This window comes from Artemia sp. Qi Xiang Cuo, chromosome 9, assembly GCF_049724085.1.
Source record: "Artemia sp. Qi Xiang Cuo chromosome 9, ASM4972408v1, whole genome shotgun sequence".
NCBI lineage: Eukaryota > Metazoa > Arthropoda > Branchiopoda > Anostraca > Artemiidae > Artemia > Artemia sp. Qi Xiang Cuo.
In genome coordinates, this window is record NC_142802.1 from 26,212,971 (window position 1) to 26,239,502 (window position 26,532).

The 26,532-nt window shown below is 33.9% G+C and overlaps 1 protein-coding gene across 2 annotated transcripts; it reads right to left on the reverse strand.

The window, feature by feature from the left end:
- Positions 1 to 32: 32 nt before the first annotated feature.
- LOC148948495 (compound eye opsin BCRH1-like) lies at positions 33 to 23,418 on the reverse strand. Of its 2 annotated transcripts, XM_089093955.1 has the most exons (8): positions 23,366 to 23,418; positions 17,431 to 17,639; positions 14,839 to 15,074; positions 11,876 to 12,060; positions 10,735 to 10,855; positions 7,596 to 7,712; positions 6,534 to 6,719; positions 33 to 238 (listed from the first exon to the last, which is right to left on the reverse strand). In XM_089093955.1, coding segments are annotated over exons 1-8 (1,161 nt in total). In that variant the 5' UTR covers positions 23,368 to 23,418; the 3' UTR covers positions 33 to 133. The 2 variants fall into 2 exon arrangements, with proteins under 2 accessions (XP_088950081.1, XP_088950082.1); XM_089093956.1 differs by lacking the exons at positions 17,431 to 17,639; positions 23,366 to 23,418 and adding an exon at positions 22,650 to 22,711.
- Between the last annotated feature and the right edge of the window lie 3,114 nt (positions 23,419 to 26,532).

Genomic DNA, 26,532 nt, shown 5'->3' on the forward strand with positions numbered 1-26,532 from the left:
GCTGAGTACCTAATTAAAACTTGAGTTTTCATTTTTGCATTTATTATCTACTCAGTAATGACAAAAGTCAACTAAGGGCCCTTAAATTCGACTTGGAGTAATCTTAATCAAGGCATGTTCAGATATTTTTTTTCTATATGGAACACTGTGAGGCGGTAGCTGCTGAAATTGCATCATCGTTGGCCTTTTTGTCTCTACCTCTTCCTCCACAAATCCAACCCAGCTCTACCTTCGAGCACTAGAAAAAAAAACAATAAAAGGACCGAAAGAAAAGCAAAAATATTGACTGAATACATGACACTAAAGCTAAAACGTAAAAACATAGAGCATCTTTTTAAAACAACTTCAGAATATGACATCGAGTAAAGTATTTTTGTTTAAGGGGCCGGGTTTATCAGGAAACGTTTTTCATAATTACGATTCTAGTTAGAAATTAAGCCCTAAAATCTGACGACGTCTTACAGCCTATGGTCAAAATGTCAAAGAAGTTCTAAAATCATTGGCATAGTTTTAGTAATATCAATTTAATGCAATAAGTGTGTACTATTTGTTTGATAAGCCTGGTAGCTTTTTTCAGCATGAAAACTTCAACAGTGTTGCACATTAAAACTTAATGCTTTTGCCACCCTGAAAAACTAACTCTTGACCTTTTATTCGGGCAAAAAGATTTTAGTTTTTACTGTTTCTTTTGTATTTTTGTAGTTTTGGCTTGTCAATGTTTGCTTCAAACACAGCCTACTTTCTATAGAAGTTTCTCATCTTTACCATCCGAAATTCAACTTAAAGAATTGTAATTTGCCCTGAATTTAGATATAACCTCGAGAAAAGTACTTGAGTATAGAATTATAAAGTATAGAATAAAACATAGAATTTCACTTGAGCATAGAGTAAAATATAGAATTGTATTCTAGCATAAAATTATAAAGATAGATAATACAAAAGTATGCACGCCGCAAGCTGCTTTGCCTTTGGTTTTACCTCAAGAAACAAGTACTGTATAGCGTGCTGAGTTTAAGAGGATGGCTTAAAATCCCAATTAGACAAAAGTGTCTCAAAACATCTTTCGAATTGCAGCTACCAATTTACATGTTTACCGTTTTATTTCTTGAAATTGGTATATGTTCACCGATATGTTTACCGGTAATTGGTATTGGTATATGTTTATATTGGTATATGTTTACATATTTCTACTCCTCTCGTTTTTAACAGTAATCATGATAATGACTAACCCTAATTCTTCCATAGCCCAACCTTATGAAAGCGAATGGACAAAAGGGAAGTTCCAGACTAATTTTAAAACTGAGCAAAGATGTCACGTAGAAGATGAATCAAAGAATTGCTTGCAAGTTGACTGTGCAAATAAACAGTTTTTAATACTTCTTATAAGGGTGTATAGCCTCTAACTTCAGGAGAAAAGAATTGAAACGTATTCATTGCAGAAATCTAAATCCAAAAAGAAGGGAGAATGAAGATAATATAAAAAAAAGGAATAGAAAAGACGAGGTTAGTCTAACATTAAAAACAGAAAACACATAAAGAAGCCACCTAACAACTAAAAGATATATCTTTAAATAATACATATGTTGCTTTCGATTTAATTTTACTGTTTTAAAGGACACCTTTCGGTCAAAATTTCCATTGGATTATGTTTCATTCGAATATGTATAAAAATGATACATAAATAAAAGTTTTAAAACGAACAACGGCAACTTTTGAAACAATCTCCTTAGTTTGTTGAAGCAATCTTTGAATCGACGAATCAATAAATGCTTTTTCAAACGATTTTTGTGAAAACAGCACATAAACGGATAAAAATAGAGTATGGATAGAATTTAATGAAAAAATCAGACCAATGAAACTAGATCGACTATTTAAAATATTGTACTTCTTGAAAGTCTCAGTAAATTTTGGTTTCTCAATGTTATATTGATAAAAGAAAAACTTCTTAAAATATATTTTGTCTTCAGCAAAGCACAAATGGCGTTCTTCCCTTCAAAGGGTTTAAGGATGAGGTAGTTCTACTTGAATTTGTAACTGGTTCTGTTCGTTTTAAGTTCGATTTTGCTATTCATTTTAATTCAGGTTCGTTTTAGCTTTAATCTATTCTCCATGGCAGTATCTGTTATTTTTATGTTTGACATGCTTATTCATTTTATTTTTTGTCCGTTCCGGGTATAATTTATTCATTGATATTCATTTCTCCTTCTTATATTTGAACTATAATGTGACTTAATTTCTGCTTATTTTAAGTCTAATGTAGCTCTTTACTTTTCTTCAAAGATTTTTTATAGAATTCTTTTTTATTTTCATTAAAAAAAAACAAAGGAGCTAGAAACAAACACTAGAGTGACAAATAACACACGGTGAAGCCAGCCATAAAACACTAAACAAGGTCCAACCCGCTCCAGGTTTATTCACTCCATGGGAACAACAATAGTCAAAAATTAGAGCAAAGTTCCAAAACAGTAAAATCCTACCCAAAACAAAGGAGCTAGAAACAAACACTAGAGTGACAAATAACGCACGGTGAAGCCAGCCATAAGACACTAAACAAGGTCCAACCCGCTCCAGGTTTATTCACTCCATGGGAACAACAATAGTCAAAAATTAGAGCAAAGTTCCAAAACAGTAAAATCCTACCCAAACCAACGTTTCTCAGAGTTCGCTAAAACCCTCAGTTCATAAGCTATAGCGTATACATCTCAACTATATGAGAGCGGCAACTCCCCCGTATATAGAATAGAGATGAATCTAAACTTGAACCCCCTGAAAACACCACCGTCTTATTTCCCTTCCTAATATTATCAGACAAGAGTGACCCAGGTTTAAAAGATGTGGCCCCTTTCTCGAAAACCCTCCTTGCTCAACCCAACCAGAAGTATAATCCTGCTTTTCAAACGAATTCCATCCTTCATCCCGAAAAAGATGCCTCTCATCTTCCAGGTCCACGTTCCTCCTAGCCTCCACTGTCCCCCACAATTAACGAACAAAAATTTTCCCTCTTTTGTAACCGTTTTACTTTCCCAAAGTTGCTTGTTACGAACGCCGAAAGCCTGAATTTCGACAAATTGATCGAGCTAGAGGCCCTCTGTCAAGTACACAAAATTGATATAATTGCCGTAACTGAGGTCCAAGCACAGAACCCCGATTTATTGAAAATTAATAACTACTCCCAATTCATAAAACTTCGTCCTCATAATCACCCCCTAGGTAAAAAGGGAGGCGGAATACTATTATTTGTAAAAAATTATTTCTTTCCTAAATTAATTCATACTCCCAACCTTTCAGATTACGATGAAATCATTTGGGTAATTGTAAGACCCAAAGTTTTACCACGCCCCTTTAGTTTGATTGTGTTTTGCTGCTTCTATTATTCCCCAAATCAAAACGCTGCACAAAGACAACGATTCTACGAACAACTGCATAGTAGTGCCGACTTTGTCCTATGCAAATTCTCGAACGCCGGTATTTTCTTAGTAGGTGATGCTAATGATCTAAAGTTGAATTCCCATTGTAGTTCCCTAAACTTAAAACAAATAGTAAAAATACCAACAACAAAAGGAAATTCAACCCTTGACCTGATTTGCACCAATATGTAGGCTTTCTATGCCCCTCCTGTCCCCTTGCCCCCGTTAGGAGGAAGTTACCATTTTTATTTATTAACGAAGCCTCTCAATAGCTTTAATCATACTTTTTCTGTTACTGAGTTCTCTTATTGCCCAATTTCCAATGATAGCCTTTACACATTTGGACCTTGGATTACCAATGAAAACTGGCTGGCTCTCCAAGGAAAAAATGACATTAATTTTAAAGTGTCTGAATTCCAAAATCTGATTAAAACTAAATACATAAATTCCTTCCTTGTGAAAAAATTAAATACATGATCTAATGACGAACCATACATTACTAGCAAATTGAAAAAATTCATCAGAATTAAATTGAATCTACTAAAGAGTGGTGATACATCCGAAGTGAACTCACTGCGTACACATATAAAAAAAAGAAATACGTAAATCTGCTTCTTCATATTACAAATGCAAAGTCCAGGACTTATTTTCTACAAAGCCAAAACAATGGTATAATAGAATAAAGAAAATTTGTGGGAAAACACATAATAATATAGATTTCCATTTCCAACAAGATCCTTCAGTTACAGCCAATGATCTGAACAGGTTTCTTTCTTCAATAGTTCAGAACCTCCCTCCCCTTTCTTTTGACACTCCTTATGATTTGTGTTCTCTCAATTTTCCCGTTATTTCACCCTCGGATGTGGAGGCAAAAATTAAGAACATTAAAAAGTGTAGTACATGTCCACTAGACATCCCGATTGTACAAATTAAAGCCTTTACCAACAATCTCTCAGAGCCTTTTTCCTTACTTTTTAATGAGATTACCTCTACTGGTAAATTCCCAAATTCTTGAAACTTAGGTTTTATTACTCCCGTAAAAAAGAAAGGTAACAATCAAGATTTCGATGGTGTCCGTCCCATTACTCTTACTTCAGTATTTTCGAAGTTATATGAAAGCTTTTTAGCTGAGTGGTTGAAAGTAAAGATAATCCCAAATGTTGACCAAAGACAATTCGGAAACCTACGCTCTACATCTACTACCCACTATCTTGTTCACCTTATGGACAAAATATGCAACACACTCGAAAAACCCAATACCTGGCTCAATGTTATCGCTGTTGACTTGCAAAAAGCTTTTGATTTAATCAACCACAATATACTATTAGAAAAGCTATCTAATGACTTTCAAGTCGACCCTTATTTAATTAGAATAATTGCGTCTTTCCTCTCTAACAGAACGCAAGTCGTGAAATACCTGAATGTATATTCTGATCCCCTCCCAATTTATAATGGTGGGCCCCAAGGAACCCTCTTAGGTCCAATTTTATTTCTTACAATGATAAACAACCTTGGTTTCCGGATAGATGGAAATTCGTTGATGATCTAACTGTCTTAGAGACATGTTCCAAAAATTCAAAAAGCAACCCAATGGACATCTTGGAATCGATATCAGCCGAAGCTCTCACTGATGATATGAAAGTCAACCCTTTAAAGTCAACTGTTCTTGCTATTAATTTCATTAAAACTCCTCCTTCTTTCTCCTGTCCAATCCCCCCTGAAATGTCTGTTACCACTATGAAATTACTGGGCGTTACCATCTCAAGCGACTTAAAATGGGATTGTCATATTAATGACATCTTAAAACGTGCAAATGCCGCATTTTCCCTCCTTAAACTCCTTAAAAAATTTAAATGCCCTAAATAGCACTGTTTGAGGATTTTCCTGTCATTTGTACGCCCAACCCTTGAGTACACCTGTCCTGTTTGGCATCCTGGCATATCCATTGGATTGTTGGACAGAATAGAGGCAGTCCAAAAAAGCGGCCTAAGAATTATCTTCAATGAGGGTAAAGTACCTTATATTTCCCTTCTTAGGAGAGCTAATCTTGTCACCCTTAAGGAAAGGAGAGTAAAAATTACCTTGCGTTTTGCTAACAATGCCCTTCATAACCCTCAAACAACTCCACTTTTCCCTGGTCTATATTCACCCCTTCAACCCCGCCTCCCACGTTCTGTGTAAACAAAAATCCCTCGTCTTGCCCCAATCAGAGTTTGCACTGAAAGATATAGAAGAACTTTTATCCCTTACATAGTTGACATTTTCAACCAGTGAATCTCCGCTGCCTCCCCCCCCCCCCCTCAATCACTCTTTACCTCATAGTTATTAATTTTAATGCCCATTGTGCAAATTTGGATGTTTTATATTTATGTTTTTTAGTCACCAACTAAATTAAATTTACGTTTCAATTTTACTTTATCACCTTTTTAATTTTACAAGTTTTCGTTTTTTTGGCACTTTCACTGAAATTGGTCTTCAAATTTTATGATTTTTTTTTAACATTTTTACGTATCTAACATTGACCCTTTTATGATTTCCTGTTGTTTTTTTATTGGTTGTTTTTGTTGTTCTTTTTTCGCTTTATTTGACGCTAAAGTACGAATTCGGCCCTTTTGGGCTTGTGATAGGCGTTTTTCAGCAATAAATCTTATCTTATCTAAACTTAAAAATTTCGTTTGATTTAACAGAAATTACTTTAATTTTTTAAATGACACTTTCAGAAGTGACATTAAAACTTAATATAAAAATGAATTATCCTTGCATATGGCCAGTCTACCCCTCAAAGTTTCTCTCTTTCTTTTGCTATGGCTGGACTATTTATCACATTAGTTTTAGGATGGAAAGACTGATTTGTTTGTATTTGCTTCTAAAACTAAGTTTTCAGTTTGAACATTTTGAAAGGCTATCAAATACTTTTAATTATCCACTGACCATATTTTTTACATTTATAAAATTTTCAGAAAAGTACCCATCAAACTTTAGGGTAAACTACCACGGGTGAAGGGGGTGATAGTACCTCTCCCCTTCATACATAATATAGTTTGTATTGCGTTTAAGCTTTATATCACACTTTACTTTTACTTTTATAAACTTGCTTTTTATTGTATATATTAATGATTAAGCTACCTCTTGGTACTTGGGATGCGAAAGTGCATAAACGATTGGATTGTAAACTGCTGAAGACTTTGCAACAATAACGGGCAACGATGATAATGTGGGAGTAATACGCATAGGATCAAAAAGACCAACAAAGCTCATCACTGCGAAAGGGGTCCATGCAAAGAGCCATAAAATTATGTTGATCATCACTACCTGAAAAAAAAATGTATATATTTATTTCGCAGTAGCCTATTTAATAAATTCGGATTTTATCCGGTGTTTTGAGAAAAAAGTAAGAATGTTAGAAAGCAAAATTAAATATTCTGATGAAGCTTCAAGAAAACTAAGCACTTTATTATTATTTTTTTCCTAAGGCTTTTCAAGGAGTTACGTTAAATAAAAAATAAAATGCATGGTTTTCTACCTTTTATAATGAAATTTAAAACATGTTCAAAATTAATTTCAACTACAAAGTTGGAATTTGTTCAAAAGTCTATAGATAAGGTTTACCAAGTTATGTCATGCCGTATTTTCTTTATACCACTTATTTTTACTTTCGGAGCAGGACATTCAGAGTTGTTTTTTATAACGGCTTTTGATATGTCTAGGCCTTATTCTCATTTTTGAGAAAAAAAATAAGCGTAATTTTTTGGAAATGAAAATTTTCAGTTACGTGGTTCTATTTCAAAATTTATCATATGTCAAAATGTCTTGGACTTCACACAATATTGCAGACATATTTTATAACAAGAATAATTCCAAAAAAATTACAATTCGACATGTTAACTCGTATTTTGCCTGATTGAACAGCCGGTTGTAGGTCCTTAACCATCAACAAACTAAACAATATTATGAAGCTCGATCATTATATTCTATTTACCTCCATAGGGGTATAACACTTAGTCAATTTGTGGTGAGAGACACATTGCGTCTCTCACCATCGATGATACATAGATATTGTATCATCAATAAACGTTGATAATACAAAGACTAGAGATGCAATGTTATAGTTAAATGTACGTCCAACTGTATAACTCCTTAGTTTTTACATTTGTGGTAATGTTATAATTTTGTCATGTTATAGCCTACCTTTGCAACCTTAAGCTCAGCTGACATCCCTTGGTCATTGTCCTGGGAGCTTCGAAGACTTTTTACGTTCATCTTTTTTGCCTGGGCTTTCAGTTGTCTTTCGTGAATAAAGACAGCCTAGAAAATCATAGAAAGGGAACTAATAAGTATATTTGAAAAGATGAAAAGTATACAAGCCTATTTGTACGGTAATGCTTTTAGTTTCGTTTACTTAGAGGTCTCAACACTCATGTAAACAGGTTAGTTTTCTATCACAGAAAGCCTTTTTGAAAAAAAAAATCAATCATATTTTTATACGATTTGTCACTTTTAAATAAAGCCGAATATCAAAGAGAGTGTGAAATTTATGAAAATTAGATCTTAAGCGGTTTAGCACTGGAATATAGAAATTAGAAAAAAAACTAGCACCATACTGCAATGTTGGGTGATTTCAACAAAAAAAAAGTAAAAAGCTGAATAGTTTAGTTTAATTTAAAATTTTATACGATTAAACCTGGAATTTCTCTGTTATTGGCGAAATTTTTCTGTTAATAGATTGAGAGAATCTTGGCAGGTTGAGTTTAAGCTGATAGGCCTGACAATAACAAAATTCTTAAGTTTTTGATCCTTTCTTTCGTCTTAAAGTTCTTAAAAGACAAGTATGTAGAAGCTTGGTGCAGGCAAAGAAAATTTCAAAATCACTAAATGTTAGATAGCGTTGGTGATTTTCTTTTCAACGCTAGTCCCAGTTTCAACTCTTATTTTGTAAGTTTTCTATACTCTTTTCCCGAAAATACACTAAATACTAAAAAAAAGCGGATATTTTTTGGAGCTTTTTGACTTTTAAAGCTTTTTCTAATATTCTGGTCACGATAATGTTCTAAGTACAAAATGCCCCTTCAGTTAGTGTCTCGATCAAAAATAGCTTGTCCAAACAGTAAGACAAACAATTAATTATAAGCAATGTTTTCTTTAAAAAAGTACGATAAATAGATTTTTTTATTTTTTTTTTATTGTGGCGATTATGTTCAAGCGCCTATTGGGCTGTTACGATTTAAAAAATGTCATTTTGAAATACACTAGTTTTACTGGAGATAAAAATAGTCTGCTGTTAATGCTTTTACGAATAGTCAGTTGCTGCCCAAGGCAAAACAATGATAATCCTGATGATTTTAATCAAAATGGAATAAGTCAACATTCCCATATTTTTTAACTGAGTAAATATGAATGTTAAACTGTTTTAATCAAATCAGTAAACTGCAAGGTGAAGGCAGGGGTTCAAATAGGCCTACTTAGCTCATTTTTTGTGACAAGGTGACTTACCAAGTTTAAATTGGCCCGTGTAAGAGGATTCAGAGTTCATGAGACTGTTCCCATTTTTAGCATATTGTTTACGTTTCAATTTTTGAAATGAAAATGTGTATATATATATATATATATATATATATATATATATATATATATATATATATATATATATATATATATATATATATATATATATATATATATACTGGTTTCTAGCCTTGAGAATTCCTATAACGAATGGATAAACTATGGTTAGCAATACATATCTCTATAAACATTTTTTTAGACTGTAAAGAAAGGTCAAACAGTAAACTATTTTTCCCAAAAAAACACACATGATTTGTTGTTTCAGGACCACACGATAACACAGCCTAGGAGGAGTGCCTTAAAAACTAGCTCCAACATGAAGATTGTACAACCCTTTACCTACAACAGGAACTTCGTAGGCTACCTTATATTTCATTGTGAAGTAATCAAATTGCAAAGGCTAAGTCAAATTAAAAATAAGAAACAAAACGTAGAACAAATTCTTTTAAGAAAAACTAAACATCTGCTTAACACATGTCCGCCATATGTCAAAAAATTTACATAAGACTGTTATATTTTAACTGCTTTTATTTTTTAAATATTTTATAAAATTAGTTTATTTAATTTAATATGGATTTATAATTTATTGTCATTTATATATCATGTCATTTATTTGTTATCAATATGTCACTATGTCATTTGATTTATACCATAGCCTATATATCATGTCAAATTTTATATAAAAATATGTAACATTCTGGACAACAACATGAGTAGCTGGAGCATCATCCAGAAAATGTTAATTAACCCTCAACACTCTAGCCCATTTTTAGAATTATTAAGCGATAGACATATTGCTATCACAGATAATTCCTGAATCAGCAGTTACGCAATCTTTTTTTATTATCAGGCAATGTAGTTTTTTACAATGTATACGAAAAGAAAAGCTTTTGACCTTTGCTTCAGCTGAACTGTTAACTACTGATTAAACTACCTCATATGAACTCTTGTTCAAACTGTTAGCTTATTTAATGCCTTTCTATCAGACACCCTGACTTTAGATTTATCTCGACGATTCGATAAAGTTACTTTGCGGTTGAATTGCTTGCTCCATTTAAAGAATCCGTGTATTCATTGCCCTAGACCAACAAAAAGTAAATCTTAAAACTATGTTTGAAAATAATAGTTTGCTCTAGCCTTTAATCTTTTTAGTTTGATGTAATCTCACCAGAGACAAAATCGAGCCTCATCACACTCAAGTGTAATGTTTTAGTAACAGCCGGCCAATGCAGATTTTTAACCATCAATATTTTTTGCCAGGAAAAAAGTCACCAACTGCCTTTTAAATGTTGTTGCTTACGCACCCTGTCTTTCTATCCATTGTAGTGACATTTAACACAGGGGTTGAAGCATGTTCTTGATCAGCCATCGCTTCTGAGTCGATTTAGCTAGATTTCCCCGATGGCTACTAAATACGTATTCTGAAACAAAGTTAATTTATTTTGTCAATCCATGGATAAATTTATTTTCCTGGAAAACGTTCAGTATTAGACTAGCTTCTATCTTACAAAATTCTTTGTATTTCTCTTCCCTTCTTTTTCACTTATTCTGTGGTGCCCTATGTAGGCTACCCAGTATACTACTATTTTTTTTTACCTAGTTTAATCACTCGATGTTATATAGTCTCATTGGGGGTGGAGGAGGGAGATGTAAACGTGCAGTGCAAAAAGAAAACTTTGTAGAGCATTAGGTGATTAGAACTAAGAGAAAGATGACTAGAAAAAACTGTAACATTAACTTCAGATTTTTATCAAATTATACTCACTCGGACAATGAAGAAATAGCAATAGATGATTTGGGTGATCGGTACCACGAAACCGTTAAACCATGCACCAGCAATGTAAATGTAAACATTCATTTCTCTACTAATGTAGTCGTATGAACATCTGAAGAAGAAAACAACTTATTGTATTTTTGGAAAGAGAAAATATGCTCTTTTGTCACTTTAAAAATACCAAACGTATGTTGAAGGTCTTGTTGACAAGGGTTAAAAGACCACCAACCTCAGATAAAACATGGTTATGTAAATTTTTCAGAGTTCCATACTACAATCTCTAATTCTATAGCTTCTAGTCATATCAAGATTATGTTTAGCTAGTGTAGATATAAAATTAGATATATTTTATATCAGGAGCTAAAATTATTAACAAGGCAGAACTACTTTGACAAAAATTAACTGATAAAAACAAGTTTCATTTAAATAAAGCAGTGGAACAAAAAAAACAACAACAAAACATTAATTAATAAAAATAAAGATCTTAATATTTCGGCTACATTTCAGGGAGCCTTTCTGAAGGAAAAAAAAGAGCTTTGAAAAAGAAAAAACAGTTTTCTAAAATAAAACCATCTAAAAACATGAAAAACTAAATACACATGAAAAAGAAAGAGGAATAAAAACAAGCAAAACAGAAACATAATAATACAACTCACATTCTAACTTCCAGATCTATGTTATTCACTGAACAAGACAAAAACGAATGTCTATAATGCACAAAAGGTAATGCTCCTCTTTACAATCAGTGGATATATGGGGTCTATTAAAAATGAAGATTATATTTATTCGAAAAAACGGTCACAAGACCCCAGGTCACCACCCCTGATTAAATTCAGCAGGTTAATAACATTTATACTATATATGGCAACAGGTCAAATTACATTATATATGGCAGGTCAAATTGTGTAACAGTAGTGAATTACAAAATAGTTCCCAAACAAGTGAAATTAGGGATGAGGTCAAAGCTGGCCTTGACCTTGGGTGGGGGGGGACATGGATTCATCCAACTCTGCCCCCTTGATCTGCCATTGCTTTACAAAGGCACTGTGATTACGCTGACAATAATTAAAGATAAGTAAATACGAAAATGAACGACACTTCTTATGTAAGATAAAATTTAAAAAAAACTTACGAAGATAAGATCCCATCCAACGTAAATCTACCTAGTCCAAACAGTGGTGAGGATCCCCAAAAAAGAGAGACGGTCCAGACATAAGTCAAAAGTAAAGAGCTTCGCTTGTAAGAGGGTGGTGATCCTGTCATACCTTTTGTGATAACATAAAACCTGTCATAAGCAATGACAGACAGGGTAAGCATCTGCAAAAATAGAATTTTAATTTAATGTCGTTTGAAGTTAATTTGTTAGCAAAGTAAATTAAGCTTAATTTTTTCCACTTTTTCTTCGCCATAACTTCAGCAACAGAGTAAGTATACAAGTATGTCATTTTTAACTTCACAATACTATGCACTACTTAAATACGGACTAGAGTAGGTAGACCGACAATAATCAGAAAGAAACATAAGTGCTTTTTGGAGATAGGGCCTTAAGTATCGTTCTTGCCTGAAGCAGAGAAACTCATAGATATTAGCTGAGAGGTACAGACTTTCCCGACAAGGATAAACGAAAAAAAAAATTCGGTATCAACCTTCTTTAGAGACATTCCAGGCTCATGGCTCCCTTAACAAAATCTGAAACGCTCTCCTTATGCGCAATAAGAAAGAAAAGTATATAATGATTTATATCACAAAAGTGTATGTAAGAACAAATGTCCATCAGTCAAACACCAATAACTAGACTTATTTTGCTGAATTGATTATTTTGATGATTTAATTTTTAGGAATGGTTTTTGTTTTCAAACTATAAATTATTCGTTCTTTCACTTTTTTTGAAGAGTTTCAAATAGGCTTGGGATTCATTAGATGTTTGTGAAAAGACACTAGGGAAAAAAAAGTTGTCCATTTTTCTCCATTTGTGTATATAAGCACAAATTTCCATCAGTCAAACACCAATAACTAGACTTATTTTGCTGAATTGATTATTTTGACAATTTGATTTTTAGCAATGGTTTTTGTTTTCAAACTATAAATTATTCGTTCTTTCACTTTTTTTGAAGAGTTTCAAATAGGCTTGGGATTCATTAGATGTTTGTGAAAAGACACAAGCGAAAAAAAAGTTGTCCATTTTTCTCCATTTGTGTATATAAGCACAAATTTCCATCAGTCAAACACCAATAACTAGACTTATTTTGCTGAATTGATTATTTTGATGATTTGATTTTTAGCAATGGTTTTTGTTTCCAAACAAAATTATTCGTTCTTTCACTTTTTTTGAAGAGTTTCAAATAGGCTTGGGATTCATTAGATGTTTGTGAAAAGAAACTGGGGAAAAAAAAGTTGTCCCCTTTTTCTCCATTTGTGTATTTAAGCACAAATTTCCATCAGTCAAACACCAATAACTAGACTTATTTTGCTGAATTGATTATTTTGATGATTTGATTTTTAGCAATGGTTTTTGTTTTCAAACTATAAATTATTCGTTCTTTCACTTTTTTTGAAGAGTTTCAAATAGGCTTGGGATTCATTAGACGTTTGTGAAAAGAAACTAGGGGAAAAAAAGTTGTCCATTTTTCTCCATTTGTGTATATAAGCGCAAATGTCCATCAGTCAAACACCAATAACTAGACTTATTTTGCTGAATTCATTATTTTGATGATTTGATTTTTAGCAATGGTTTTTGTTTTCAAACTAAATTATTCGTTCTTTCACTTTTTTTAAAGAGTTTCAAATAGGCTTGGGATTCATTAGATTTTTGTGAATAGAAACTAGGGAAAAAAACGTTGTCCCCTTTTTCTCCATTTGTGAGCGAGGAGACCCGTGCAACCAATGTATCAAAATCAGGATAATTCGATACTTAGATTGTTTAAACCGTGTCTCATAAACTCTTCTCCTGTCACCTATGTGAAAAAATTCCAAATTTTGGCAAAAATTCTTTAAGACAGTTTTCAAATATTCTCTAAAACTAGACTCTGATAGGTGTCAAGTTTTTGCTTCAGTAGCAGGATTTTACTTTGTCAAATGAAAAAAATGTCGAACTTTCTATCTGCTCCAGTTTGGGAATAAATTAGCAGCGCCAATTCAAGAAAGTATGGGTTGGGAGTGCAAAAATGTTTGCGATTCTTTAAGATGAAGATACAAAAGTACTACTTCTCAGAATCTAGGGGGTGTATTGCCTTCTTCCTGACCCAAAATTGGTACCTTTTTTGTACAGTGTGTCTTGGTGAAAAACTTTCGTTTAAAATAAACGATAGCTTCGTAAAATGTGTTAAAAAAGTAAGTTTTTTAAAAAATAAGTAAATTTATATCTAAAATGAGATTTCTGCATTTCAGAAGAAAGCATTCCTGTTACCAGCCAGCCACCACTTCACCAGCAAAGCACTGCCTCAATTGTCATTTGGAGCAAAAAGATCCAAAGGCATTTAACACCCCTCTCTCTGAAAATACTTTCGAAATTTTAGTTTATGTCAATGTATTCTAGGCGGGATCTATTGCCCATTAGCATTTCTGTACAGTCAGAGCAAAAAAGTGGAAAACCTTTCAACCGTAGCGTATACTGTTTTATGAGGATAACAAAACAAGTATTTTACTCCCTTCCCCCCAAAACAAAGCTAGTGAACTGGGTTCTACATTTGTAAGAGAACTAAACTAGGCTTTGATAGGGGACAAGTTTTCTTCCGGTTGCCGGGTTTCATATAAAGAGCGAAGGTAAAACTAACAAAAAATTTTCCATGTACTCTTCATAACATTGGCTTCTAGTATATGATATTCAAGCCGGAAAAATGTTCAACACAAAGTTTTTAGGAGGACGGGTGGTGTCTAAAGTGAAAAAAGGATCGTCAAGTCATGATGTCAAAAATTTTTGAGGGTGAATAAGGGGGGGGGGAGGTCTTTACCTATTATTGTTCCCGGATGATATTACGCTTTTTTCTCAACATAATTTTTTGTCTGTTACATTGAATTAGAAATAATTGCCAACTTCTTTGTGAAGATCACTACCAATACTAATAGAAATTAGAGCTTATGGAAAGGTGGAAATACCTGCCCAAAACCGAAAACAGTTCCAAACCGAGCATGTATTATACAAGCAACTTCACCGAACATCCATACTCCATTGCCAAAAAAACAGTTGAAGATAAGTTCAGGGTAAAGACCAGCAAAAAGCATAAAGTCACAAAAGGCCAAGTTGATGACAAGCAAATTTGAAGGTGATCGCAGCTGCTTGTACTTCACAAAAATTTTGAGAACGTAATAGTTTCCGAAGGAAGACATAAAACCTGAAATAAGCAAAATCTGAAGTCTTAAAAACAAATATAAAAAATGCAGACTGACAGTTTCGTGAACTCTTTTGAATGGTAAAAAGTGACAATTTGGTAAAACGACCTTCCAGAGTGCAAAATTAAATATTTTTAATTCTTGCCCTTTTCAAGTAGAAAGGTCAGGTTGACCATTTCTAACATAAGTGTTTACATATTTGCGAAGGTCGCATAATTTAAGCAAATAAGTTTTAAATGGATACTTCCCTTTAAAAAACATTATTGTTCACTATTTTTTTCCCCAACAGGCCAAAAATAAGTCTAGGTCACCATTTTTCAGTTACTCCTCTTTTTTCAGCCATATAAATTTTTTTTTCTCTCTTGAAGCATAAACAGCATTAGCGAAGAAAAATATTGATGTTCCTATTGCCAATCATCCAGGGGGATTACTACTTATTTCTGGAATAAAGAATGTCCTCTTCTGGAATGTCCTCATCTTATTCTGGTTTCAACTATCTCATCATAATTGCGTTAACATTGAACCATTTTTCCAAGATCAGTTTTACTTCATGATGTTTAATTTGACCATTTCGGTTAACATTCAACAGCCTTGGAAATACTGCATTTGGCAATACAAGTAACGGTTTTCACATACATACTAGCAAAGTCCAATTGACGAGTGTCTTGAAAAGGCTTCCGAAAGATTAATCAAAAATAATAAACAAATTAAGAAGCTAAAAATGACCAAGTTCTTGAGAAGCCCCACATAAATTGTTTGGACATAACAGCAACCGAGAAAAACATATTTTAGGAGAAAGTATAAGATTTTAAGGACTTTTTTTCTTTTTTGCTCACAAGAGTGTAAGTGAAACATACAAAAGAGTAAACTGTACCCAAGCCAAGGATAGAATTTGCTCTCCTTGGGCACCCAACTGCTACCTACTACCTACCAAAGACAGTGCTTGCTGTCATATATATATATATATATATATATATATATATATATATATATATATATATATATATATATATATATATATATATATATATATATATATATATATATATATAATATATATATAATATATATATATATATATATATATATATATATATATATATATATATATATAATATATATATATATATATATATATATATATATAGTTTCAACACGACAGTTATTTATATAACATAATTTCTGTTGGAAGGCCCCAAAAACGAAAAGTTTGCAGTTGCAGTTACTATAAATGATGATTCTTTGGAACCAACATCTGAACAATCAAACTCGACAAGATGTGAAAATCAACAACCTGGACCATCAATTGCGACAATACCAATACGGACAGCTAAAACAAAGGGCATTGCTAAATTATCTGAAGTAATCAAGATCCAAAAACGTGTCAAAAATGAAAATGAAGAGCAAAGACCCACACGGTTAGAAGAAAAGCGGTGGCGTGTTAATAATAAAAATGAAGAGCAAAGACATCCACAGTTAGAAGACATGCGACACCGAGCATGTGAGCAAGTTAAAAAATGAGAATGAAGAGCAAATACGCACACAGTTGGAAGAACAGTGGCGGGTTGCCAAAAGCGAAAATGAAGAGGAAAGACACGCGGTTAGAAGACATGTGACACCGACCATGTGAGCAAGTCAAAAATGAAAATGAAGAGCAAAGATACACGCGGTTAGAAGACATTTGACATCGAACATGTGATCGAATCAATCAAAATCAACCTGGACAGCAAGGATCAAAACGTGTTAAAACTGAAAACAATAGTGATGATAATTGGGCTTGGGATTTTGACATGAATAAGGTCATCAATGCTTACCATACCTTTGTTAAAAAAAACAATGGTTCGGCGAAATATATTTCATAATAACGAAAGATAAGGCGAGGTAAAACGAACCAAACAGATTGAAAATGATAGCGATGATTATTAGGTTTTGGATTTTGACATGGATAAGGTCATCAATGCCTCCCATACCTTTAAAAAACAAAAATATGGACTAGATAAATCTTTGAAAGAAAAAGAAGTTTTTGTCCCATCATCTGAACAATTAAAAGAAACAAAGGTTCGGCGATATGTCTTTCATAATTACAAAAGACAAGCCGAAGCAAAGTTAAAGGTCCAATAAAAAAAAAAAAAAAAATGCAATTCTACAAAGGCACCACTTCTTATTAAAGGTCAATTTAGACGTCATGACATCAAGAAAAGGCTCAAATTGTCTGCGTTTCGAAGACAAGCGACAGTGAGAATGACTCCTTCAACCACATGATTTTTTTGGAAAAAAAATCCCATTAAAGAATCATCTTACGAAGAGTATCATATCATTAAATCTGATTTTATTACTTTAAGTAAGGAATAATCATACCAAATATCAAGTATAGTAATCCAATTAGATAATGCACTCTTGGGTCGGCTGGTGGAAATTTGTCAAAATGGGGCAGTACCAGGTGGCGAACTTCAATCGGTGCAAGATCTCGAGCTGATGTTCCTTCTGGATATCTCAACAAAGGTGCTTGCTCATTGTTTGAGTACCACTTTAAAGGTACAGACCAAGTCGTATTTCCAGAAACAAACCTAAATTTAAGTTTAGTCTTAGCTTCGTCATATTGTTTAGACAATATGTTTAGACAATTTAGACCACAGTATTTAGACCACACCCAAAACTAAACCCATTGTCTTGTGCAAGCAATCTTCTGGCGGAATATTGTCACCTGATTATTTTTTTTTATTCTGGTCATTATGGCTTCTTACTGTGAAATATGCCGCTAGTTTGTTTATTATATGCATTCTTTTTAGTAAAGGATTCTGTTTCAAAATCCCTCAGTTTAAATCTGTCCTTTGTCAAGCTATTATCTAAACCTAAAGAACTAACCTTGTTGATTAACTAAGTGACACAACGTGACAAAATCATCACTGTCAATCTCATAAATTCCATATTTCTTCATTCTTAAGACCCCGTTCCTTACCACACTTAAGGACAGGAAGGATAATAACAATACTCCCTTTAAGGTCATTTTCTTAATGTTTCACAATCCCATCAAACCTTACCTCCCCCATTTGTCCAACTTAACTGTCCAGATTTTATCATCAATAATGGCCCTCACGAGAATTTCCATCCCTTTTATAACAGAAAACATTAACTAATGAAAATTATAGGAAAATCGACATCTCTCCTGAAATAAACATTACTCCCCCATCTCTTTCTTTTGGTTCCCTTCAATTGACACTTTTCTATTATTGTTACTCTTTTCTTTTACTATTATTTCTTTCGACGCATTTTAAGCTCCGATTCATATTTTAAGTTTGTATATTCTTTTTACCTAAGATGTTTCGTTTGTCATAGCTTGTTTTTAATTATTTTCTTTCACTGTTACCTCTTGACTCAGTTTTCGCTTTTGCCTCTTGTTTAGGTTTGATATTATTTTAATAGAAGCCGAAAATCGGCTTTATTAGCTTGTAATAGATGTTTGTCAATATAATATGCAGCTTACCTAATCTTAAGCATTCTGCAACTTAAAAAAAGAAGAAATTGAAAGAAGAAACAATAAGAATAGCAATGTTATTCTTATAATTAAAATAAATTTCTCAGTAATATGCACATTCACACTGTTCCCACAAACCACTGCAGACAGCGTCACAGAGATTCCATCTCAATTGTTTTTGGGGGTGAAGGAGAGGGCCAAATAATTTTCTTGGAGTGTACTCAGCAGAAAACTCAATGAAACACCATTCTCGAGGGCAGTAGTCGGGATTTGACATACGCTAAAGTTTGACTCTTTCTCACAACTCTATTTTTTAAAACATTAAAAAACTTTAGTGTAAAGAGCAAGGCGTTGAGGAGGGGACAGCCCCTTTCATATACGGACTAATTTCTGTTCGTTTTAAGTTTTAATGTCGCTCCTTACTTTCAGTTTAAAAAAAAAATTTTTTTTAATTTCTGAACGTTTTTGAATTAATGCAGCTTTGATTTTGGCTCACCGTACATGAATAATTAAAATAAAATTTGCATATTAATTTTACTTTTTTTGGCTAAATGGCTTTCTCGAAATTTTGATGTGACGTAAAATACGAAATAACTTACGTAACAAACTTCTATATTCGTATATTTTTATTACGTAAATGAGGGGTTCTCCCCCTAGTCAATACCTTGCTCTTTACGCTAAAGTTCGAATTTTGTTCCAATTCTTTAAGAATGACCCCTGAATCACAAAGGCCGTTTAATAAACAAACTTTTTTGAAAGTACTAAACAAACTTTGGCGTAAAGAGCAAAGTATTGACTAGGGGGAGAACCCCTCATATACGTAATAGTTTCTGTTCGTTTTAAGTTTTAATGATTCTCCTTAATTTCATGATTAATTTCCCTTCCCCCATGACAATATCCTTCATGGAAAGATCCTCTCACGTAGCCCCTCCTCCGACCCCCCTCCCCACCAGAAAAAATCCCTCCTGAAAACGTCTGCATACTTCCAAATAACAAATACTATATGTAAACAATGGGCAAAGTTCATAACTTGCAGCCCTTCCCCCAGGGACTGTGGGGATAAAGTCACCCTCAAAGACATATTTATTAGGTTTTCGACTGTTTTGAACAAAATGGTTATCTCAAAATTTTGATTGGATGACTTTGGGAAAAAAATGAGGGTGGGAGGGGGCCTAGTTGCCCTCCAATTTTTTGGTCACTTAAAAAGGGCACTAGAACTTTTTGCTTCTGTTTGAATGACCCCTCTCACGATATTTTATGACCACTGGATCGATACGATCACCCTTGGGAAAAAAAAACAAAAAAAAAAACAAATAAACACGCATCCGTGATCTTTCTTCTTGTAAAAAATGCAAAATTCCACGTTTTTACAGATAAGAGCTTAAAACCTCTACAGTAGGTTTCTCTGATACGCTGAATATGATGGTTTGATTTTCATTAAGATTCCATCACTTTTAGGGGGAGTTTCCCCTTTTTTCGAAAATAAGGCAACTTTTTTCAGGCTCGTAACTTTTGATGGGTAGAATTAAACTTGATGAAACTTAAATATTTGAAATCAGCATAAAAATCAGATTCTTTTGATGTATCTACTGGTATCAAAATTTCGTTTTTTAGAGCTTTGGTTACTATTGAGCCGGGTCGCTCCTTACTTACAGTTCGTTACCACGAACTATTTGAAAAGAGTGCTTAATAAATCCTCCGAGGTAGTTGCAACAAGTAAGAGGATATAAGAAGACTGGTTGCTCTCTAAGTTCAGTATTTGAATTTATGAAGTGAAGGGAGATTTAAACATTGAGTAAGCATTGTTATATTACGCTGGTTTTCGTGCCCCCGCAAACCAGAACAGACATTGCTGATGGGTTCGAAATATAAGTTCGAAACATGCTAAGGCTGCTACCAATGTTTCTGATCCCAAGCTACTCAATTGATCTACACTCACTTCACAGTGCACAGCCACATATAACTCCTCCTCAATTCCTAATGATGTTGAACTTTTTGTAAAGATTTACCGTTTAAACATTGTCCGTTACAGAGTCCATGAGCTTCACAAATCTCTTGCCCTTTCACAAAACCTTGGAAAAGAAAGTTAAAATTTTCAATTGAATCTTTTGATTCGTTAGAGAGTGGCTGTCTGTGTTTTCTTTCTGAGCCTTCTGCTTTCATATAGATTTCCTTTTCTTATTTTATTTAAAAACAGCTAGTGAAGGTAACCATCCATTTGTGCTTTGAAAACTAGTTAAAAACAAACGTTCGAAAACTCAAGGTTGTCAACCAATCTTTGCACAAGTCACCTACACACATCTTCAAAACAATTGCGGTCTAACAGCTGTAAACTTCATTTCTGTTCTAAATAAAGGACTAGATAAAAACAAAAAAATTCATTTGGACACAACGAGGAAAGTACAGGTTTGGGGAATTCGTTAGAGAGTGAAACCAATTGGTGAAACTTCGTTACTTTATGGGAAGCAACATGTTTCCTTTTGGGATAGAAAAGCTGCAGATTCATTTCGATCATAGATCCAGAACCATTTTAAAATGATAACAATCTCAAGGCTCTTCTGAGACTAAGGACAAGACCGCCACTCCTCGTCAACTTCTTAAGTAATCTATTGCAAGAAAAAATACGGCTTGTTATTTGGTGCTTGCTGACGAGACATTAGATCTTTCCAATACTCAACAGCTGCTATCTGTTTGTATTCAATACACCTTAACAGGCAACCCCAAGGGCTGTTTTCTTCTGTCTGTTCAATTCAAGTTTTTAAACTCTTCGGAGCCCTTCCGCAAGTTTCCAGGTTACACTATGTTTCACCGCTAAGAACCCAAAATTGTAAGGGAAAATGTTCAAACTCGTACTAAATTCAAAAACAGAATTTAGCGACATCTGCAAAACAAGATTCATCTAGTACAAATATTCAGTGATGCACTTACCGTATTTAGCCTTACCTCGGTTTCACATTACCACTAAGTTGCTCATGCTAAGTAGCACGCTACGGAGCTTAAGTAAATTGGTTTCACATTGAAATTTTGCCTGTCACACTTTCACTTTCATAAGCTCTGAAACGCAAGCTTTTCTACATTATTTAACTTTCAAAATAAAGATGAGGAAACTATTTGCATGATAGTCAATATTTAAAGCTAAAGACATAGAGGTACTGAGGAAACAAATGAAAAAAAATTTAAGTTTTGTCCCTTGGATTGTATAAAAAAAGGCCCTGCCTTAACAAAGTCTATTACCAAATAGTCTAATTCATCCATGGCCTATTCAAATCACTGTTCCTCTATGTTGGTTACGTTACGCATGTTAAGTTGAAATTTTTTCAACTTTGTAATTGGTTTACGTTATGGAGCTTAATTAGATTACGCTACGGAGCTTACAGACCTTAAGTGAGCAAGTATGAAAGACCTATTTAGCTAATGTGAAACCGGCATTACCGTTGCGTTATTAGAACTTATATTCTCTTGAAGCTTTTGTGAATAAAAGCAATGCGTATATGTTCAAAAGTTGCTGAATAGAACAAATCAACCGCTATGAGCCTTCTTTCTGTTGACTACAATATGACTGTCTCTCACAAACAGGTGAACACTAGCCTCTCCAGTACAATGAAGATACCCAAAAAGTACTGCTGTCACTTCTGCTCTTACTTTTGACGAAGTTTTTCAGTACTTGAGGATTTCAGAGGACTTTCAAAAACATAAGATGGAAGGAATTTATATCCTGATGGTCTGCAGTCTGCTGACTATAGAGGGTAAGTATTTCCGAAGACCACACTGCCTCTCGCTTCTCTCAATACCATTGATCTTGTTGATCTGACAATGAACCTTTACATAAATTCAAGTCAATGACCCGGAAACTGGGAAATCCAAGAGGTTTGTTTCTGTAACTCCTTTGAAGAAGATCAGAGCATTAAACAATATGTAATTGATTTTGTTGTTTTGTATAAATGTAGATGTAATATTTGTATTATTTTATTTTATCTGCTGAAAACGGTCACTGTATATGTGACCAAAATATCCAGAGATTTTTATGTTGTTGTTGTTTCACTGTCAAATTAAAGGACTTGTCCCTGTTGAAATGTTATTTCTACATCACTATGGAACATACCTGTTCATCCTCACCCATTCTTGACCTCAATACTATGAAGCGGGAGTATTTGCTTTAACTATGTAGCAATAATCTCCCCGAGCCATGCTGCTTGAAAGAAAAGAGTGAACTTAGAGCAGATGTTTCGGTAACAGAAAGATATTCTTGTGCCGCATCTCCTCCTCAGAACTGCTGCCCCAGCTTTTCCCCAAATAAATTCCTTTTCTTTGCTGTCCTTGCTATATTGCACGTAATTATTGCTGTTCTAGAAAATAGCTAGTCCATGATTGGAAGGTTAAAAACCTGGCTAAGAAATTCAACAGGATATGAAACACTGCAGCGGTCAAACCCTTTTCGTCATCCTTAGGGATATAGATGTATACCCTGAAATAGCCCAAGAAAAATTTTGCAAAAATTGGCGTTTGAACTTCATCTCTTATGTACTTACTTTGCTAAACTCGTCAATATATCTTGGTCAGCTTTTTAAATCAATCATGTAAATAATGACTTAGCGTGTTTATACATTGTTGATTAAAAGCGAGAAATAAGAAAAGGTCCCTTAAAGACACAGAGGCTCCTTGAGGATGCTTATTTGTTCGTGAAGGAATCTCTCAACCAACCAAAAAAAACACAATCTGGCCTGTTTTGAAGGATCATGTTCCCACTGGTCGTTTTTCATAGGATATGGGTTGGGACAAATTTACAAAAAGAATCTCTTTGAAAAAGGGTTAACTTACATATTGTTAAATTACGCAAATTTCGTCCAAAACATTCGAAGTTACTGTCTTTACCCAATGATGGAAGACACGCAACTAGCAGGGCAGTAAGAATATTCATATTTATATAAGGAAATAACAAGGAAATAACAATTACTTTTAAGGTATCATCTGTGTCTTTGACCAATTTTGCTTGCATTTTATTGGCACCAAAAATATCCCTGACAAATAAATATAAGCCGATTTATTTTTATTTCTTTACTAGTAATTTAATTACATACAAAAGAACTCCTCTCTATGTTCAGTTGTTGATAGTCGGTTTCACGTTTGTCAAAATAAAGAAACAAAAATAAAATACCAAGAGTACTTTTTAGCTTCTGGGAGCTCAAGTTATAGAGTATAAGTTTTCCTAAATGCGGTTCTTTTAGAAAGAGATTTTGGCAAACTTACCAAGTTATTATTTATGAATTTTAGGCAGATAAATCAGAGGTAAAGCAGATAGCCTGTCTCTGATAAAATAAGTAAAAAACGACAGACTTTCCCCTAGTGGAAAGGGAAGAGGTTATGCGGAAGGATATTGGTGATTCTGTGGGGGGGAGGGGTTAAGAGTTAAACTTTCAATAGATCTGGTTGGATGAGGAACATACACAACTGTGTTGGCATCAGGCGGCTTGGTGATGCAGTGAGTTGTTGGTAGTAGCAGTAGTAAGTATACATTTAAAGTGAACCAACAGCATATTCAACTTATAATTAGTGAATATATCTGAGCTTTTGAATGGCGAGCTTAAAATTTTGGCCAATTTATCAAAAGCACAAGCTCAACAAGGCAGAATGCTGAAAATCATATAACAGAAAAGAAGAAATGCTACTGACCAGAGATATTACAGCATTTAAAAATGAGAAATAATTTCACACTTGACTGTAGAAAAATATCACCTGTGTTTTAAATCGAAAATATTCCTATCATAGCACGGGTTTAAGCACTGAACTCACAAAACCTTTAAAAACTGATTCTTTTTCCTAACACTTACATCTAGAATGCTTAAAAAATAAGCATAATCTAGGTCTAAGGGAGTTTTACTTCCCTATTTGATTCCATTTTTCCCCATCATTGCCTTTCCTGTGCTCCTTAGGACAAAGTCCATCAAAATGGGGATATAACGCAACTCTTCTTAACTCCTGATTTAATACAAAACCACCTACTAGCCTCATTTTCTACCTTAACCACAGCAATTGTTATTCTCGTACATAACAGTGATCACTTTAATGTATTTATCTGGTATACCGTACAAGGATAGGACCTTCGCTAAAACTCTTTTATCAGCTGGATCAAACCCTTGCTCATAATCTATATCGATGCATCTCTATATCGATGCATTCTCTTCACTTCCTGAAACCACACTTTTTCTCTCTTAAAACTTTATCTACAGCATCTCTAAGTCTAAAAAGTATAATCACGATAAATAATTTGCTTCCTACAGAAACCAGGCTAATGGCTCTATAATTACCACACTCAATCGAATCACTGTTCTTATGGAGGGGTTTAATTAGTTTTCCTGAAGTCTCTAGGTATTTCCCCCTTTTCAAAAACCATATTAATAATCTTCAGAAACTTATCTTCAACCTCACAACGACCACAATTAAAAAACTCATTTACAACACTATAAGCACCTGGAGTCTTATTATTATAATAATGCTTTTAGTACTGTCACTAATTCTTCCTCAAAAAAAAATATTTCTTCACAGCCGAAGAGTCACAAACTTTTTCATTTTTTTTCTATATCTTTTCCTGTAGATCTATAACGGTTTAGCACATTCTCAACAGGTCCTACCCATCTCTCTTTAATTCTTTCCTTCTCACTAATTGTGGCTCCGTTCCTATCTTTCACTGGGACAAGTCCAGATTGCTTCCTCTCAATTTACTAACGTGCCAGTAACATATTTAACATATTTGCCGTCTGGCTGCATCTTCCAAATCTTCAGCAATTTTATCCGTGGCCTTCACTTAACACGTGTCTAAACCTCATTTTAACGCTTTCTCCACTTTCTTTACTTTCTTCTTATTTTCACAGGATCTATTACTCAAATAATTCTTGAACAGGCCCCTGCTCCTCTCTATTAAACAATGCAGCTTCACTAATATTCTTAGCTGCGTTCCTAACTTTCTTCTCAAAGACACCATCATCGATTTCACAAATTATTTCCCAGAAATTATTCCATGCATCTTTTACACTGTCAAGTTTTAGACTCTCCAATTTAGTATTCAACTATTCCTGGAAAGTTCCTCTCAAACTCTCATCCTGGAGTCTACCAACGTGGAAGGTAGAATTTCAGTCTTAAATTAACTCTAGACACTACTAGATGATCTTTACTTTTAACATCGTTAACAGCACTCATATATACCCTAGTATCTTGTATCGATCCTGCCAGTCTTCGGTTTACAATAGCACAATCAATAAGATTAGTTGTCTTACCATCATATTAATACCACGTTAACTTATGGGCTATTTTATGGCCAAATACTGTATTGGTTATAACTAGATTGTTATACATACAAAATTGCAGCGGTCTGCGGTTATTACTGTTTTCTTTTCCCATACTATATTTACTAAGGCTAGGATACCATCTATCCCTACTTCTACCGAACTGGGCACTAAAACATCCTAGTAACCATGCCATAATTCTACCTAGGACTGTCTTTTTCTTCCTGTAGCTGTAAGTAAAACTTATCTGAGTCACTACTATCTCCATCAGTCGATTCTACAGGGGTATATACAACTATGACTGATACCCTCCTGTTTCTAGCCATAAAATGAGCGACTAGCATTCAATTATTAATACCTTCCCAGCTTAAACAAGACTTGACAGCTTCCTTATTCATCATGATCCCTATTCCCTGCCTACATACCTCCTGCCTTTCCCACCTATCAAAACAGTAAAATGTAGTAACTGAGGCAAAATACAAAGTTAAAATGAAGGCAAACTCGTTAAGAAGCCAAGACAAATCCTATTTGTAGTACAGGCGTTAGTTTATATAAGAAAAAAAAATCATAGCATTGTTTTCACTCTTAGCCGTAGTTTCGCTTCTGATATACCGAGAATTTCGACCTACGAAGCTTTTTCAGAAAAAAAAGTTTCCTTATTTCAGAAGTGAATGACCGCTATATAGGTAGACAAGGCAGTGACGG